The sequence below is a fragment of the Carlito syrichta genome, unplaced genomic scaffold (assembly GCF_000164805.1).
Source record: "Carlito syrichta isolate Samal-C Ts95f unplaced genomic scaffold, Tarsius_syrichta-2.0.1 Scaffold307214, whole genome shotgun sequence".
Lineage (NCBI taxonomy): Eukaryota > Metazoa > Chordata > Mammalia > Primates > Tarsiidae > Carlito > Carlito syrichta.
The window spans coordinates 950286-967710 of NW_007251310.1; the positions used below are offsets into that span (position 1 = coordinate 950286).

General features: G+C 38.4%; 1 protein-coding gene across 1 annotated transcript in view; it reads right to left on the reverse strand.

The window, feature by feature from the left end:
* YLPM1 (YLP motif containing 1) overlaps positions 1–17425 on the reverse strand; it is a 64387-nt gene that overhangs the window by 22013 nt on the left and 24949 nt on the right. Inside the window, exons 5-11 of the mRNA XM_008064171.2 lie at positions 8235–10355; positions 5549–5669; positions 3147–3564; positions 2942–3034; positions 2519–2714; positions 1924–2042; positions 895–1049 (exon numbers count right to left, since the gene is read on the reverse strand). Coding sequence (XP_008062362.1) covers positions 895–1049; positions 1924–2042; positions 2519–2714; positions 2942–3034; positions 3147–3564; positions 5549–5669; positions 8235–10355 — 3223 coding nt within the window. The remainder of the gene's footprint in view (positions 1–894; positions 1050–1923; positions 2043–2518; positions 2715–2941; positions 3035–3146; positions 3565–5548; positions 5670–8234; positions 10356–17425) is intronic.

Below are 17425 nucleotides of genomic sequence, written 5' to 3' on the forward strand. Positions count from 1 at the left end.
ATAAGGAGACCCTGAACAATCACCATAATAATTTAAGAAAGGGATTGGCAATAGTGGGATCCTACTGGGATAAAGATGGCAGGGGACATACAACCCTTTTTTTTTTAATTTTTTTTGAGTTGTCCAGGCAGGTCTCGAACGGGCTCAGGCAAGCCACTCCACCTCAGCCTCCCAAGGTGTGGGATTACAGGCTGAGCCACCGAGCCTGGCTGACATACAACATTAATAAGGGTACCTGATCTCAAACCAGGCAAAGTGGGGACCAAACAGAGGCCCAAATTTTACCTGTACGATGACCACTTGTATACCTAATCCTGAATTGTACCCCACATCTTTAAAGTAAAATTTAAAAAAAATAGTAGGCAAAAGACTTTAAAACCATGACCTATTAGTCTATATGTGGAATCAAAATATGCTGGAATCTCCAGTACCAGTTTATTCAAATGGAGTCTAATTAATCTGTAATGTATGACAAATTTAAAAGAAAGTATACATTTGAAGGTCACTAGGAAATTAAGCCCATCAAATCTCCTAATTCTTCCTCTTTTTTTTGTTCCACCTACCATAAAACAAAATTTACTTTTTCTCTCTTCAAAATGCAATTGAGCTCTATGAATATTTTTAAATGTTTTCAACATCTGTTTTTGTCAAGCACTTTAGCTCTAATTTTTTTTTTTTTTTTTGGCATCCCTCTCCCCAGCTCTAATTTCTTAAGGATTCTATAGTGTAGGCAGTTTATGAGATTACATAGAGATTTAGAGATGGTAAAATGCCTTGAATCTGCTATTACTACTATGTTGCAGAAAAATAAAATAAATTCTGTTCAGGATATTAAAACGATCTCTTTTCATAATCTGATTTACAAGAAAACTAGTCAATTTCATAAGGATTCACCCTCTCAGGTCTGCTTTCCCGGCCCGGTGGTTTCAAAATATCATCCACATTCTTAGATTCAGGCTTCTTCTCAACCCGTGGAGCTGGAGGTGGCTGGTGGCTTAGTGAAGGAGTTGGTAGGGGCAGTCGCTCCTCTGGATAAGTCCTTCGTTCTCCTAGGATTCCAGCAGGTGAACAAAATTACTATTCATATAGTAACTATTTTGAAAGCCAACTCTCCCCATTTATCCTAAGGAATATAATTCAGACCAACTCTAATAATTTTAGGATCAATTTTAACTTTACCTAGAAGTAGTTCAAAGTAATATAAACCTATCAAAATCAAGAAAGTGAAGATTTAGGTATAATTTCAGGCAAACAAAATGTTCTGCAAAATACTGAATTCATCCTTGTTTTAAATGTAGGGAAGTTAAGCAAGAAGACACAAGAGAAGAATAATAAATTCTAAGTCCTGATTTCTGTAACTTCTCCTAGAACTAGTTTTAAAAACAAGAATCACCTGCTTAGGAAAGCATATTCACCATAAATAGATATGAGTTTCTAGTTTAAGTATAATTCATAGCCATAAAAAGCTGAAAGCAATCTAAATATTCAACAATGATGGCCGTGTATTTTAGCCACTGAATGGAATGTCACAATATAATAGGTTTACATATAGAAAATGTGTATGGTGCAGTATCAGTCAGAACAAGCATGATAAAGAAACTATTTTTACCTTGTATTTATACTTTTATTGCAACTTCATAAATATGTACATGAAGAGAGTATGAGAAAAAATACAAAAAAATATAATGTAGTATGGTGGATGGTAAGATGAGTCATTTTGTTCTACTGTCTAAAATTTCTTTAATAATATAAAAATCATGTTTTATTTCATTAATCATGTTGCTATTTTTTTATGATAATGCTACTATTTATGAGAAACCTGCAAATACTTTTAGTACAGTTTAAATTCACAATTACGATAGAAAAGCATCTCGCACACTTTACATTCTCAACCTCCTTGTAGTTAATAAGGCATCACTCTACCTCCAAACATGGATGGTCCTTCATAGGCTGGTCGGTCAGATTTCCGGTCATAGGATGGCCTATCAAACCCACCTCTTCTAGATGAGGAATGATCTTTTTTATCTCGATATGACTGGGTCCTAGAAGGTATAACAGGAAATGCTTTGGTAAATAAAAATATTTGGAGGTCTCTGCTTATAATGCAAAACTATTATCTGCCCAGTTTTCCCTGTGGACAGTTACTCTACCATCATCAGTATTTATATTTTGATTTTGTTTTTTCATTGAGATCTATCTTATATACACATATCTAAAACACTCAGACTACAAAAATAAATCACCTGCTTACTGAGTAATGACTGTGCCTTTATTGACAATACCATTTCCATTCCTTTTTGGCATCACTGTCTCCCATTTAATTCTCTAGAATTCAAGCTACCAATGCAAGGACCTTCTTTCCTAAGAATTGATCCAGAATTGCTTTTCCTCTCCAAATTATACATACATATTCATGAGAAGAATATGTCATTTACTAAATTTCCCCTAGATAATAATTTCATTGAACTTAAGTATATGGGAATTTGCACACCTAGCAAAGATATTTTTCATAGCATACCTATCATCTCGGGGTCGGCGTTCTCTGTCAAATCGTTCCCGGTCATAGTCAATAACTCCACGATCCCGGTCTCGATCTCTATGTGCCTCACGATCCCTTTTAAAATCTCGATGATCTGCTATAACATTAGTTTGGCGATCAAAATAAGGCTCACGGTCTCTTTCTCTATCATAACGATCACGTTGGCTTGTATGTTCTACAAAAACAATTAGTATGAAATAAGAACTAGATCCCTTTTTCAGAAATAAAAACAGAAAAATACAAGTCTAACTTTAGAACTAGTATAAATTTCTGGCCTAAATTCAATTTTAAAATCTTTTGACTGTATTAAAGAGGTAGCCCAGATAATCTTACCAAAAGGAAAATTATGTGATACTTGGGTCCTAAAATGTTTAAAAATATTAATCTCTCTGGGAATTCTACCTGTCTCAAAAGTTGATCTTTCGGGTAGTGGGTCTGGGCGTAGAGTTATTCTTTCTCCATAGGGTATCTGCTCAACTTTATTAGTGGATATATCTGGTAAATAAAACCAGAGAAAAAATACTTTAAGTGTGAAGTTTAAAAAAGCCAAAGCTGAAGCTAACAATTCCTACAGAACCTCAAACACAAGTTCACCACCATTACTCACCTCGGCCATGGCCATAATCAACAGTCTGCTGCACTGGTGGTGGTTTGGACATTGGTGGCATACCCATAGGCATTGGGCCAGGAGGGGGAATGGAAGAGTGAACAGGTGGGGGTGGTAATACTGGAGCAGATGGAATTGTTGGCGTTTCCGACTTGAATTCTGAATTCAGTCCTTGTTCATCATTTGTATCCCAGAGCCCATAGAAAGAATCTTCATCCCAGCGCTCCTGTTCTGTAGCTGAAGTTTGTGGCTTCATCACTGGAGGTGGTGGAGGGGGAGGAGGAGGCGGAGGTGGCGGTGGTATTGGGACAGGTGGCCTGGTCACAGGAATAGATGATCTTGCTGGTGGAGCAGAGGGTCTTACAATCGAACCTGGTGGTTTACCCATAGGAGGGGGTGGTCTATAGGCCCCTGGAGGCTGGAGAACAGAGTAAATAGCTTAGTGGGTTAGCAGACCACTATGTTTTCACATCAGTGGAAATTAAAATGTTTTGTAATTCATAAGAAAAAAATTAATGAACTGAATTCACTCAAAAATCAAAACTTCATGCTTTAAAAGATAACCATAGGGGGGGAGAGGGATGGGATTAACAGTAGCAAATATCTGTCTGGGGATGGGAAAACGCCTCTTATCAACAGGGTGCCTGAATGAAACGTAATTGTACACCTAACCCTTAACTGTACCCCACAAAACCATAATAAAAAATATTGATTAATAAAAAAATTTTTTAAAATCGCATGAAAAAATAAATAAATAAATAAATAAAAGATAATCAGAAAAATGAAAGCAAGTCAGAGAAGAAAATATATGCAAATCTCATATCTGATAAAGAACCTGAATTCAGAATATACAGGACTCTTATAACTCAATAATAACACAAATAATAAGAAACATATACACATATATATATGCGTATATATACATATATTGCGTTATTATTGAGTTATAAAAGTCTTATATATTCTGAATATGTGCATGCACACACACACATAAGCAAAAGAACTGAACAGCTATTCCTCTAAAGAAGATATATGAATGGGCAATAAGCCATGAAAAGATGCACAAAATCATCAGTCATCAGAGGAATACAAATTAAAAGCACAACGAGATACTATTTCATACACACTAAAATGGTTATAAGAGATTAAAAACAATGATGGCAAGAATATGGAGAAGGAGAAAGAGGAACCCTCAAATTGCTAGTGGAAACGTAAAATGATGCTGCTACTTTGGAAAACAGTGTGCCAATTTTTCAAAAAGTCAAACACAAAATGATCATGACCCAGCAATTCTACTTCTAGGTAGAAATCCCCGAAAATAAACACATTTTTTCACTCCAAGACTTGTACACAAATATTCATAGCAGCATTATTCAACAATTCCAAAGTCCATCAACCAGTGAATGGTTAAACAAAATATGGTATATCCATACAATAGGTTATATTAAGTGATTAAAAGAAATGACGGCTGGGTGTGGTGGCTCATGCCTATAATCCCAGCACTTTGGAAAGTCAAGGCAGGAAAATTACTGGATCCAGGAATTCCGAGTTCGAGACCAGCCTGGGCAACATAGTGAAACCTAGTCTCTACAAAAAATACAAAAATGAGCCGGGTGTGGTGGCATGTGCCTGTAGTCACAGCTACTGGGGAGGTTGAGGTGGCAGGATTGCATGAGCCCAGGAGGTTGAAGCTTCAGTGAGCTGAGATATCTTGCCACTGCACTCCAGCCTGAGTGACAGAGTAAGACCCTGTCAGAAAGACAGAAAGAAAGACAGACAGATGTGAAGAAAGGGAGGGAAGGGAAGAAAGAGGGGAGCAGAGGAAATGAAATGAAGTACTGATTCGTGCTACAGCATGGATGAACCTTAAAAATATTGTGCTACATGAAAGAAGACTAAAGACTACATATTGTAGAATTCCATTTATACAAAATACCCAGAAAGGCAAATCTAAAGAGACAAAGTAGGTGAGCCTGGGAATAGGGGTAGGAGAGAGGATTAACTAACTGTAAACTGGCATAGGATCTTACCAGGGTGATAAAAATGTTCTAAAATTGGATTACAGTGACAGTTGCAAAACTTGGTTAACTTCAGTTTTAAAAAAATCAGTGTATTCTTAAAATGGGTAAATTATCTGGTATGCAAATTATATCTCAATAAAGTTGTTTAAAAAAAGGAAAAAAATCCTGCTAATCTAGGCCCTCAGCACTCTTACCCCCTCTCCCAATGTACCACACCCTCTCTTTCTTCTTCTTATCCCAAATTAGGGCGATTCCTAAAAACTTTTATTTTTCCAAAGTTTGTAGATAAAATGTATACTTATTTAATATAAACAAAATCAAACAACTATAAATGTGTAAAGTAGAAACCATTTCATTTTCTGAGCATACATTCTCCCATACCGGATACATTCCAGGTCTTGAAGATGTATTCTGCAATCTTGATTCCTGAGGTGGTAGATGATCAGCCATCTGTGGCTCAGACCCAAAGTCTTTCATCTTTTGAAGCTGTTCTTTCTGTTCCCTGTAAACAAATAAAATTACCATTGTACATAAGCCTTGTTTATTCCACTCCTTAATAGCAAATTCAAAAGAAGATACCTAAAAACCTTGTCCTAAAACTCTCTGCATATCCACACAGCACACCTGGGGCAACACTCTTGATTCTTTGGGGCTAACTCATCAGTCATCTAAAAATACAAATAATTATAAATTCCTGTAGATCTATAACCTGCCTAAACAGTTTATTCTAACATCTCATCTACTTGTCTTGTGTTTCGTTAATCCAACCCAAAGTTTTCTTGCTATTTTTTTGATACTTGTTTTTTTTTTTTTGAGACAGGGTCTCACTGTCACTTAGGATGAAGTGCAGTGGTATCATTAGCTCACGGCCTTGAACTCCTGGGTTCAAACAGTCCTCTTGCCTCAGTCTCCCAAAGCACTGAGATTACAGGCGTTAGCCACTATGCCCAGATTCAATATTCTTTAGATCAAAGGTTGCAAAATGGTGGCCCACAGGCCAAATATGGCCCAAGATGTTTTTTAAAATTTGGCTTTCACATCAGTTTTTAAAATCTGAATTAGCTGTCACATGTACAAAGCAAAATATTTCACACATAAACCAAATTTTAAAGAGATTTGGTAACACTGTGCCTACATTCCTACATGCCAACAAATCAGCTGAGCGGAGCAGAGGTGTTCATGTTAGAAGAAGCAGTTTGTCACAATCCTCATGACACTCTACCAAGTAATACCTGGCCCATGTTCACTCATCTCTGTTACTTGTCTGATTCTTGTGAGTATTTTGGTTTATGGTCCCTGCTGTTTAGATGGTGAGAACAATTGTCAGCATATACCTTTAAAAACAACACTTCATCTTATAAAGATTCATTAGGTAACCTTTCAGGTTTTTCTTAGATTTTTTTTTTTATTGTTTGTCACATTGCCACCTTAAACATGTGTAACATCCACTGCAACCTTCAGATATTTTATAATTTTCTCCTTACATTCTGTTAAGTGCAATGACCCAAATGAACACAAAGTAAGGATCAATTACATAAGATTATTTTCTGCCTCATGTAAATCACATGTCTCAGGATACTCCTTATGACTTCATACAATACAACACAACCTACTGGCATTCAACCATGACCACTATTACCCATCACTCTGTATATTTTGATGAATTATGTTTATTACCTAGAAAGAACCTTTTTAAAAGGATGAAGAAGCAGTACCTTTTATCCAGCATTTCCATGCAAAGCAATGATGAGTAAAAAGGAAATTTGAAAAAGAAAAGGAAAAAACTTGACAGCTTAGCACCACCCATCAGCTTGGTCAGCTTGGTGTTCGCCATAAACAACACAGGTTGAGCTCAAGTGCTGAGTTTGCCACTTACTAAGTGAGCCAAGCGAACTTAACCTCTCTGAACCCTAGTGTCGTTTGTGAAGTGGGGATACCACTACACATCTTTGTAGGCCATTAAGAATTTAAGATAGGAGGACTGAGATAATATACACTAAATTATTTGCACAGTGTCTAGTACGCAGTAAGTGTTAAGTTAAAGGTGTCTGTAATTTTAAAAAGTGAATAGTGAGGCATCTGATCTTTCATCTTAACTACATGTAGTTGTCCTTATACTTTTCTTTCCTAGTTCTAAAGTTTAAGTTATAATTTACTAGTATAATCCACAAATGTCGACCAAACTTTTTAAGTGAAAGAAACACAATACATTGGAACCTATCAACTTAACCATTAATTTATTTTCTCAAAAAAATCGCTTAAAAAGCTTGTATTCTGCTACTAACTCTTGATTTCCTATCCCAGGATATAGCTGGTTTGAGGATTAAATGCGTTATTATAAACACAAAGCACTTAGTATGGTTCCCGGCCAAAGTAAGCATGCAACAAACATTAGCTCTAGTTACTATGGTTACTACAGAGGAAGCACGACATAAATACAGATACACAGTGACTGTAAGTCAAGAAATCCAAATTCTATTTCCTATCGCAAAGAAAATATTTGATTATGTAGAAACAAGTAACATCCTCAAGTAGAAATAGCTACTTCTAGTTACAATGAAAGATAAAATATATCGAAAAGAAAGTATAAACAGACAAATCTGAGGATGCTTCCATAAACCACTTTTTGCTTCAACAAAGAAAACTACAGCACCTTCCAAAGTTATATCAAAGATGAGTGAACACGAAATCTATCAGATCTAATACCAAATAACAAACTGCCTACTGGAAAAAACGAAGGTTACATGGGAGCCCTGTGAAATCTAGAATGCTGAAAAGTTGATGTTTGACATGTAAAACATGCACAGGCATGGCACGTCAGAAACATGTCTACAAAGGCCAAGATAGCAGTCAATCTTCACATCTTGGGCACACACTTATAATTAACACAGCTCCTAAATACCCATCCAACCTTAAAACAGCACCCAATGACCAGAAATATACATTAAAAGTATATGATAAGAACTTGAAGTAAAATTATTCGATTTAAATATATCACATCACGTTAGAAAGAGCAGTCTGAAAGTGACTTTAACTTTTAAAAAATGATCTTAAGGAGTCAACTTACCGAAGCATTTTCAGTTCTTGAGCAGCTTTCAAAATGATTTCATGCTGCCTCTGACTGAGAACCATTACCCCTCCAAGGCCTTGGTCAGAGTCTAAGTTTGCATCAGACCCCATCATTTCAGAGGAATGATGTGAAGAGGGCATATGTTCCGCCATGGGGGAATGTCTATCCACATCAGATGGGTACCATCTGTCTGACAACCGTTCTCTTTCCCAGTCCATTCTGTCAGGAACATAATCTCTCTTTTCCCGCCATGTATCTCCTCTTTCTGGATACTCTCGAATCCTCAACTCACCCCTATCACGGAAATCTCGATCATACCCATGGTCTCGATTTCGTTCTTCTCTCCATCTATCATCCCGGTATCTATCCAAAGGTGGAAGAGGTGGGAGAGGTGGTAAAGGTGGAAGAGACTGAATATCCCGTTCATGAAACTGTGATTCTTGTTCATCCAGTGGTCTCCCATAATCTCTGTCCCACTCATTATCCAAATTTCTATCATACATGTCCATGGGTCTTCCAATCCGGTCCACATCCCTATCCAAGTCTCTATCCATTTCCCTATTGTAGTCCTCATCCATATCCTGATCTCTCTCCCAATCATCCCACCAAGGGCCTCGCCTATCTCCATCATGAGACCGGGATGGCGGTGCTGAGAACCTGTCCTCTCTGTTATATGGATCTAGAGTATCATCTTGATAGTCACGTTCACAATCTCTCCAGTATCTTTCTCTATCCCAGTCATCGAGTCTTTCTCGTTCCATTGGAGCATTTCTATCGTCTATTGGGAACTCTTCATGCCCTCTCTCTTCTCCATGATTCCATGGAGCCCTAGGAGGTTCATCTCGGTGATATGGATACATTTTTTCCCCACTATCTCCTGATTCTGGTCTGAATGGACCTCTATCACGACCAAAATCTGATCTTCCCAGTCCCCTTTCTCGACCACCAGGCCCTCGAGGCAGTCCCCTCTCCCTGCTTCCAGCTCTTCGGGGTGGTACTCTCTCCCTACTCCCAGCCCTTCGAGGAGGTCCTCTCTCCTGACTGCCAGCCCTCCGAGGTGGCCCCCTTTCTCGGCTGCCAGCTCTACCCCTGTCCTCGCTGCCTTGCAGGCCACCTGGCACTTTCTCCCGACTGCTTCCAGGCCTTACCAACCCTCTGTCACGGCTGCCCTCTCCTCTGCTCATCTTCTCTCGACTGTCTTCTCTTCTACCCATCATCTTATCCCGAAAGTCTTCTTGCTTGACCAACCCTGGGCCTCGGTTGATTGACTGGCCACGACCTCTGTTCACTAGTCCTTTATCCCGCATGTCTTCCATTCTGCTTTGCCCAGGACCTCTGTAAGATGAGCCACTGCCTCGACTGCCTTCTAACCTATTATCTCTATTATCGGGCCGAGGAAGCCCTTTATCTTGGTTGTTTTCTGAATGGACAAGACCAATACCCATTGGTTTAAAGTCATTATCTGTAGTTAGTGATGATGACGTTGCTACTGCTGCTCCTCCCTCCATCCCCCCTGTTTTTGACGGAAAAGTAGATTGAGCAGGTACAGGTTTATTTGCGAGGGGTACAGGCTGGGTAACATTTTGGGATTTGTTGATTTGAGTGTCCACACTTTGAGAATTCTGGTCCCAATCAGAAGGCTCTACAGTCCCATCTGAGACTTCGCTTTTAGGTGGCTCTTGTCGAGAGTTGCTTAGATTCTCATTTGACTGAGCCGCCTTGACATCCTTTACATCTGCCGCAATGGAAAATGCAGCCGATTGCATTTTAAAATTCTTCTGTTGGTTACTACTGGTGTCTGCTAACGGTTCTTTGTTTCCTGAAAGAGGTTCTGCTTGTGACTTAGGTTGCTGCTGATGCTGCTGTCCAAAAGGTGGTTTGGGGCCTTTCCACTGTGGTCCACTCTGCCGAGGACTTAGGGATGTATTGGGGGTAATATAAAATTGAGATGCTGGCCCCCGGGGAATCATTCCCCATTTGCTTTTAGTGCCCTCTGCTGGGTGACCTTCATATCTGGGTCTTGGCCCATCGGGGCGATTTCCTTCAAAACGAGGCCCTTTGGGTCTCGGTCCTTCACACCTTGACCCTAAATCCTCAAATCTTCGAGGACCATCAAATCTACAAGTAAAACAAAAGATATTACTCAAGACAGTAAAGCAGAAAAGAAATTCTCCATGTAAGAATATTTAAGGCACTCTTGCCTTAGAATTTGTTTGCAACAATGACTCTTTTCAGTCACCTGATAAATCCTGAGTCACCAATATCTTAGAACCAGTATGTTAAGGTAGTAGAGTTCAGAGATCTTAGGACAGGCTTTGGAAATCATGTCAGTGTTATCTAATTCACTTTAACACACCCCCTGCTGCAAGTCACTGATATACTGAATTGTTAGAAAGCAATTATAAATATAGTGCCTTAGGAGACAGAAAAGGTCACTCATTTTAAATAGAAAAAAATTAACAAACTCCATTGCTAACTCTAAGAATTTTAGTTATAATTTAATTCCAGAAGTACTAAGTATAAAACAGTTAACAAGAAAACACAGGGTGATAATTATAAAATTTTTTTTTTTTTTTTTTGAGTTGGAGTCTCACTCTGTCGCCCAGACTGGAGTGCAGTGGCCGCTCCCGGCCACCGCAGCCTCGACCTGCTGGGCTCTAGCACCAACATCTTGATTAATGGACAAAAGTTAAAGGCAAAAAACAAACAAACAAACAAACACAGCTGTTGTTATTTTTTATTTTCTTTTTATCTTTTTTTTTAAGAGACAGGGTCTTGCTCTGTTGCCCAGGTTGGAGCACAGCAGTGCAATCATAGCTTACTGCAGCCTCAAACTTCTGGCCTCAAGCAATCCAACCACCTTGACCTCCCAAAGTGCTAGGATTACAGGTGTCAGCCACCACACCTGGCCAAGCAGTATCTTAAGAGTGTGCTCTAACATTTTAAAACGTCTGGACAGATGAATTTTTGTTATGGACCTACCCATTCATTCAGTAAATAAACAGCACACACTCCCCATCTGCCAGGCACTATAGTACATCCAAGAGATAGACAAATAAAATGTCATCTGTGCCCCCATGGAGTTTACAATCAAGTGAGAAGAGAATCTAAGTGTAAATAATGCCAAGAGATACAATGACTCAAATCTACCTGGTACAATAAGGGCAGCAGAAGACGCTAAAATTGAGTCTTGAAAGACAAATTATGAGATCAGGCTGACAGAGTAAGTTGGAGATGAGGGAAGCAAATGACAAGGGCATCTCAGGCCTAGAAGGCAAGCTGAGGAAAGGTAGAGAAACCCATTCCAGCATAGCATGCTTGGAAGTGCACATGGTTTAGCATGGCTGAAGCAAAGGGGAGACAGAGTCAGAAGAACTGACAAAGAGGGAGGTGTGGAAAAGCGGCACGTTAAAAAATAAGATAAAGCAGGTAAACATAACCCTCCAGAAAGCTGCATCTGCCTCCTATAGCAGAGAGGACGGCGGTCTTCCAATATCCATTCCTTCCTATTTTTAGTTAGACACAAGGTTCCTAAGACTAGACTCTCTTTCTCGGCCTCTCTTGCAGCTAGAACTTGTAGCCAACCAAGCTCTGACCAAGGGGCTGAGAATGAAGATGATTTGCATATCCTTCTGAGTTGTCTCCTTAAAGGAAAGGGGGCAGATTCTTTTATATGCTGGTTCTAACATGGCAGAGAAGCATTCTGGACTAGGTTGAGGAGGGATGGCAAAGTTTCTGAGACCATAGAGCCATCATGTAAGTCCTAAGAGAAGACACTTCTAACCTATTACAGTTATCTGCCTTTGATCTCTATTACAACAGATGAATTACTTCAGTTTGCTAAGGAGTTTGGCATTACCTTATAAGCAGTTAGATTCACTAAATATGGTCTGATTTCTAAAAGACTGCTTTCATAGAAAAATAGCAGCCAGATAGAAGGGAAACCATTTAAAGATTATTTCTACAATTTGGAGGTGAAAGTGATGCTGATTTTAAGGCATGAGAGATACAAGGATGTAGAGGAGGGGATGAAAGTGAAAGACGTGAAACAATGAAGAATTGATAGGATTTTGTAACAGGTGGAAACAAAATGAAAGTGGAAAGGGAAGAATGTAGGATAATTCCAAGGTTTCAGGCCTAGGTTACTGAATGGACAGTGATGCCTTTCATGCCTTTAATGAGAGTAAGAAGGCTTTTTGTTTCATTTGTTTGAGAAATCAATAAAGAGTAATAAATTCAGTTTCAGCAAAATATTTACTTCCTACCCCCGTGACTTTTGGCTTTGCTGATCTTAAAGTTTCAGTTTCAAAGGGAAGAATGCTTCCACCAAGGGGCAAAACAATCATTCTACTAACCTGGAATTGAGACTACAACTTTCCTTTGAAGTTCTGAATCAAGAAGTAAAGATGGGAGGTGCTGTATTGGCTGGGGTGACAGAACCTGGCTTTCAAGGGGAAACTGGGTTACTACTACACAATGGGGGTTAAGGAGGAGTATGTCCGAAATGCAAGAGATTGTCTACCGCACTTCAGTACTTCCCATGTTCTGTGATGAAAGTCAATGGGAAACTACGGTGACCTAAATCAGCAGAACTGCTAATAGCCCAGATCTTTCAACAATGAAACTCTGGGTCATCCCAAGAGGCAAGGAACGAAGACCAAAGTACTGCTTAGAGCAAAGAAAATATGGAGTGGGTAGTGGAAGAAGGTAGCTATAAATACCAGCTATGACCACATGACCACTGCAGAAATAAGTTAATTTGATAGACGCGGTTGAATACATACATATGTATGAACCTTTGGTTTATTTGTTTTTTTCCTTATTATCTAACATAAGATGTGCTAATAATAGTTGGTTTAATATCTTAGTACCTAAATTACAAAATATCAAAGAATATGTCAGAAAAATGACCTATTATTACCCCAAAGACAAAAAAGGGACTTTATCTCCTTTTCTGGAGAAAAGGTTAGAGTGTCTTAGACTGTCGAGGGATAGTGTCTCAAGTGCGAAAAGTTCCCTGTGGCCCACCATAATCAGAAACAGAAGAAAGGGAATACCAGCAAAGTAGTTTAGCCTAGCCAAGTGGATGCTTTACATACCCACTGAAAGAAATTTAAAAATACATAAATCCACAACAAGCAGGGGGGCTTGGTCATCAGCAGACAAAAATCTTATTTTTAAATTCCAAAAGACAAAGAACAAATAAATATGAGCGGTAACTTACTGAGGAGGAAGAAGCTACAGTTTAGAGTGCTGGTAGCAGAAGAAGATAAAAACAAAACGGGGCTGGCATGCCACAGAATCCCAGAGAGTGTTGGGATTCTCAGATACAAGGGAGTGGAGGAAGGATGGGAGTACAACATAGGGCTAAAAATATGTAAATATGTAAATTAAAATCTATATTCAGAGCTACCAACCAGCCTATCCCTAGGCCGAAAGTCCCTGAATTCCTGTACTGGAGGGTTCCCTCACAGCAGCTCCTTACCCTGTCATCTCAAAGACCTGACCAGTGACAAGGCCCTCACATACACAGAGCTCCCAGTCAGCTTGTCAGTGTCTCCCACTCTTAAATATAAATGGACAGCCAAGGACCACTAGATACTTGAGAAACACCTCCAAAATGAAAGAAGGAAACCAAAGATAGATAAATAGGATGGGAATCTGGAGAAGACAGAGATAAATGCAAAAAACAAAAGAGAACTTAAGAAAAAACTTATATGTTATCCTCAGAGAGATTCTTGGAGATTATACCTATAAATCAAGACCAATTTGCTATTTATAAAAAGGATCAGAACCAGAAGAACCAAGAACTCAGAAAATTTCCCTCCTGTCCATGCTTCCCTAGTGTGTTACTTCAGAAACTTTTTTCTCAATTTCAAAATAAAAGATACAAAAGGATTAGAAGCTAGTGTATTTCACAAAGTAAAACAAAAGCTGAGAAAAGAGACAAAGATAATCCAGCAGGTCCAAAGTCCTACTAATGAAGAGTTCCAGAAAAAGAAAAACAGAAAATGAGAAAAAGAAAAAAAATTAATGAAGCAAGAGTACCAAAAAATTTCCCAGAGTTAAGAGACTCCAATTTCCAGACAGAAAGGACCCAGCAAACTGAGTACCCAAAATAATTAATACAACTAAACAACCAAACAAAAATCACTGAAATTTCAGAATATCAGAGGTAAAAAAAATTTCTGGAGGGGTAAGTAGGGGGAAAGAGGTCATCCAAACAGGAAAAGACCAGGCATGGTGGCTCAAGCCTATAATCCCAGCACTTTGGGAGGCCAAGGCGAGAGGAATGCCTGAGCCCAGGGGTTCAAGAATAGCCTGGGCAACTTGGCAAGACCTTGTCTCTACAATAAATTAAAAAAATTAGCCAGGCATGGTAGCGCACACCTGTAGTTCCAGCTACTTGGAGGGCTGAGGTGGAAGGATCCCCTGAGCCCAGCAGGTCGAGGCTGTGGTGGCACTCCAGTCTGGGTGACAGAGTGAGACTCTGACTCAAACAAACCAAAACAAAACAGGAAAAGAATCAGAATAGCTACACTAAGTGACAGAAGAAAATAGAACAACTACTCTAAAACTTTGAGGAATACTTATACTCAACATCAAATTGTATATCCAAGTTATTGATCGAGTGTGAGGTTAGATTAAAGACATTTTCAGACATGTGAGGACTCAGAAAATGTGCCTCCTGCCCACACTTCCTTAGTATGTTACTTGAGCATGCACTCAGGGAAAAGGAGCCACTAACCCTAACAGAGAGCCATGGAATCCAGTCAGCAGTGAATCCAACTAGGGGGACGGTCAAGGCACCAGCTGCAGTAACAGCCACATGGCAGTCAGAGAGTAGTTAGATAAGTTTTACTTATCAGAATAGGAAGTAAATATTTAAGTGTGTAAGTCATGAAAGGAGCTGCTTACTATTTAGTGCTACCAAAAGAAACAGTAAAGAACTAAAAGAGGACACCACTGGAAAACACATCTAGGGTGGCATAGGGCAGTGGGTGTCTATTTTGCTCAATTTTTAAAAGACATGTATATGTAAACACTTCAATAAAAATGTAAAATACATCTCTGCGAAGGACACAGAAAGAGGATTAAGTCTCATCAGAAAGGCTTCCTCTTCTGAGACTACAAAAAAAAAAAAAAAAAAAAAAGACAAACATTGTAAGTGAAGCTAAGGGCCAAAAGTGAGAGTTTACCGGGCCAGACAGGTAAACTTATTTTCCTCTATAAGCAGGAAGTTAAAAATATAAAGCAAAATAAAAATTTCTGCTGAGGACAAAAAGGCAGCAGCAGGGTAGACGGTCTATGTAAAGCAGTAAAGGCTTGGTTGGCATAGCTACATGGGCAGCGGGTAGAGGAGCTGACCAGGGACTCATCAAAGGACACATCACAGTGCTGAGGATGTATATCACATAATTATAGAGAGAAAAAAGTATGCTCTTTTAGATCTTGTGATAACTTGGTTCCTTTTTTTGAAGTTACATTAACTTCAAAGGACTTGAATAATATCTTAGATCATTAAAGTTGTATAAAATCATTTGCTATGTATTCAATTCAGTGCAGCAATCATTAGTTCATAATAAGTGACAAGAGAAGTATTTTCTACAATGTACAAGCGGCAGTGAGAAAACTATCAACAAGTTAATTAGCATTATAATCAAATTCTGAACAGGAGCAAGGCACCTTCTTAAAAAAATTGTGGATGCCTTGAGAATTTTATCCATGACTGACATTTTGGCACAAGCAACGTTTACTGAAAACCTACTGATTGTCAGGTACTGTGCTGGTGCTAGAAATAGTCAAATGCAACCTCAAGGAGTTCACCATCCCCAGGAAGAGTAAGACAAGAAAATCAACAATTAGAACATTTTCTAAGTAATCACAGGGATAAAAAGAAAAAAACAATTAGAACAGAATTTGATAAATATGGGACACATTTGTCTTGCTAACCAAAGTATCCCCAATATCTGACTCGCTGAAGGATCACAATATATAATTATTGAAGTGCTACTCCAGGTCAGAAAAAAACAGAAATAAGTAAAGCAAAGAATGGCAAGAAGGGAATTTCAAAGAAAAGAGTGTGTAGAAAGGCCAGAGGAAAGGGCAAAGGAAGCAAGAAGGAGGCATTAAAAGATGAGCAGATAAGAAGAGAACCTGGCAGAAGGGGTGATAAAGGTAATGCAAGGGTAGGGTGCTTTGCTTTCAGACTAAGTTGCTGATCAACACCCAAGGCCATTATTTTTATTTTCTTTTGGGGGATCAGAAAATGCTGAAACCATATGAAATATACTTTCAACACTACATATAAATGGCAAATAGTTATCACTATTGCACTTAAATTTTCAAAGGTCAAAGATATTACAAAATGACAGACTATCAAACCTTTTTTATTTACAACAGTAAAGAGCTTTTAGACCTTTGGAATAGATATTAAGAGATACTCATATTAAAAATTTGTATAAAAATAAGCCACTTTTACATCAATACAATTGACTACTATGACCTTTTGACATATACAAACATGTATTTAAAATACAATAGAAACATAGTTATGTATTCACTAAATACAGTCACATAAAAATGCATGCAATGAACACTGGACAGATGAAAAAACCAAATATTTGCTTTTAAATACTTAGAAAAATTGTTATCTGTACAGTTAATTGTCTTATAAAAGCCTATAAAAATACCCTTAAAACTAGGTATAAAAATTAGAACTGAGTATAAAACAAGGTATAAAAATAGGTATAAGGTATTGGAGTATGCTTGAATACAAATATCCTTAAACAAGGTACTGTCTGTATCACACTATTTGCATAAACACACTAAAATCAACAGACTGTAGGAAGTACAAGATAACAAATTCTGGAATCAAATTCCTTCCTTTAGTTTTCAAGTGAGATAATGTCTATTTTCTAATATGTAAACCAGTACCTGAAATCAAAATTCCCAAAGATAAGTAATCACTATAAACAGGAATAATCATGACAAATGGAAACATAAACACTATAGTGTTCATAGTCCCTTACTCATATTAGTAAGACAGCTACAGAATGGAAGAGGTCCACAATTCCAATCCCAAAACCAGTCAAAAAGTAGTTGTGACAAACTAGAAGTCTTGCTATTCGATAGATTCTATGCAATGCTCATCAAAATGCAGCAGGTTTTTGAAAACTTGACTAGCC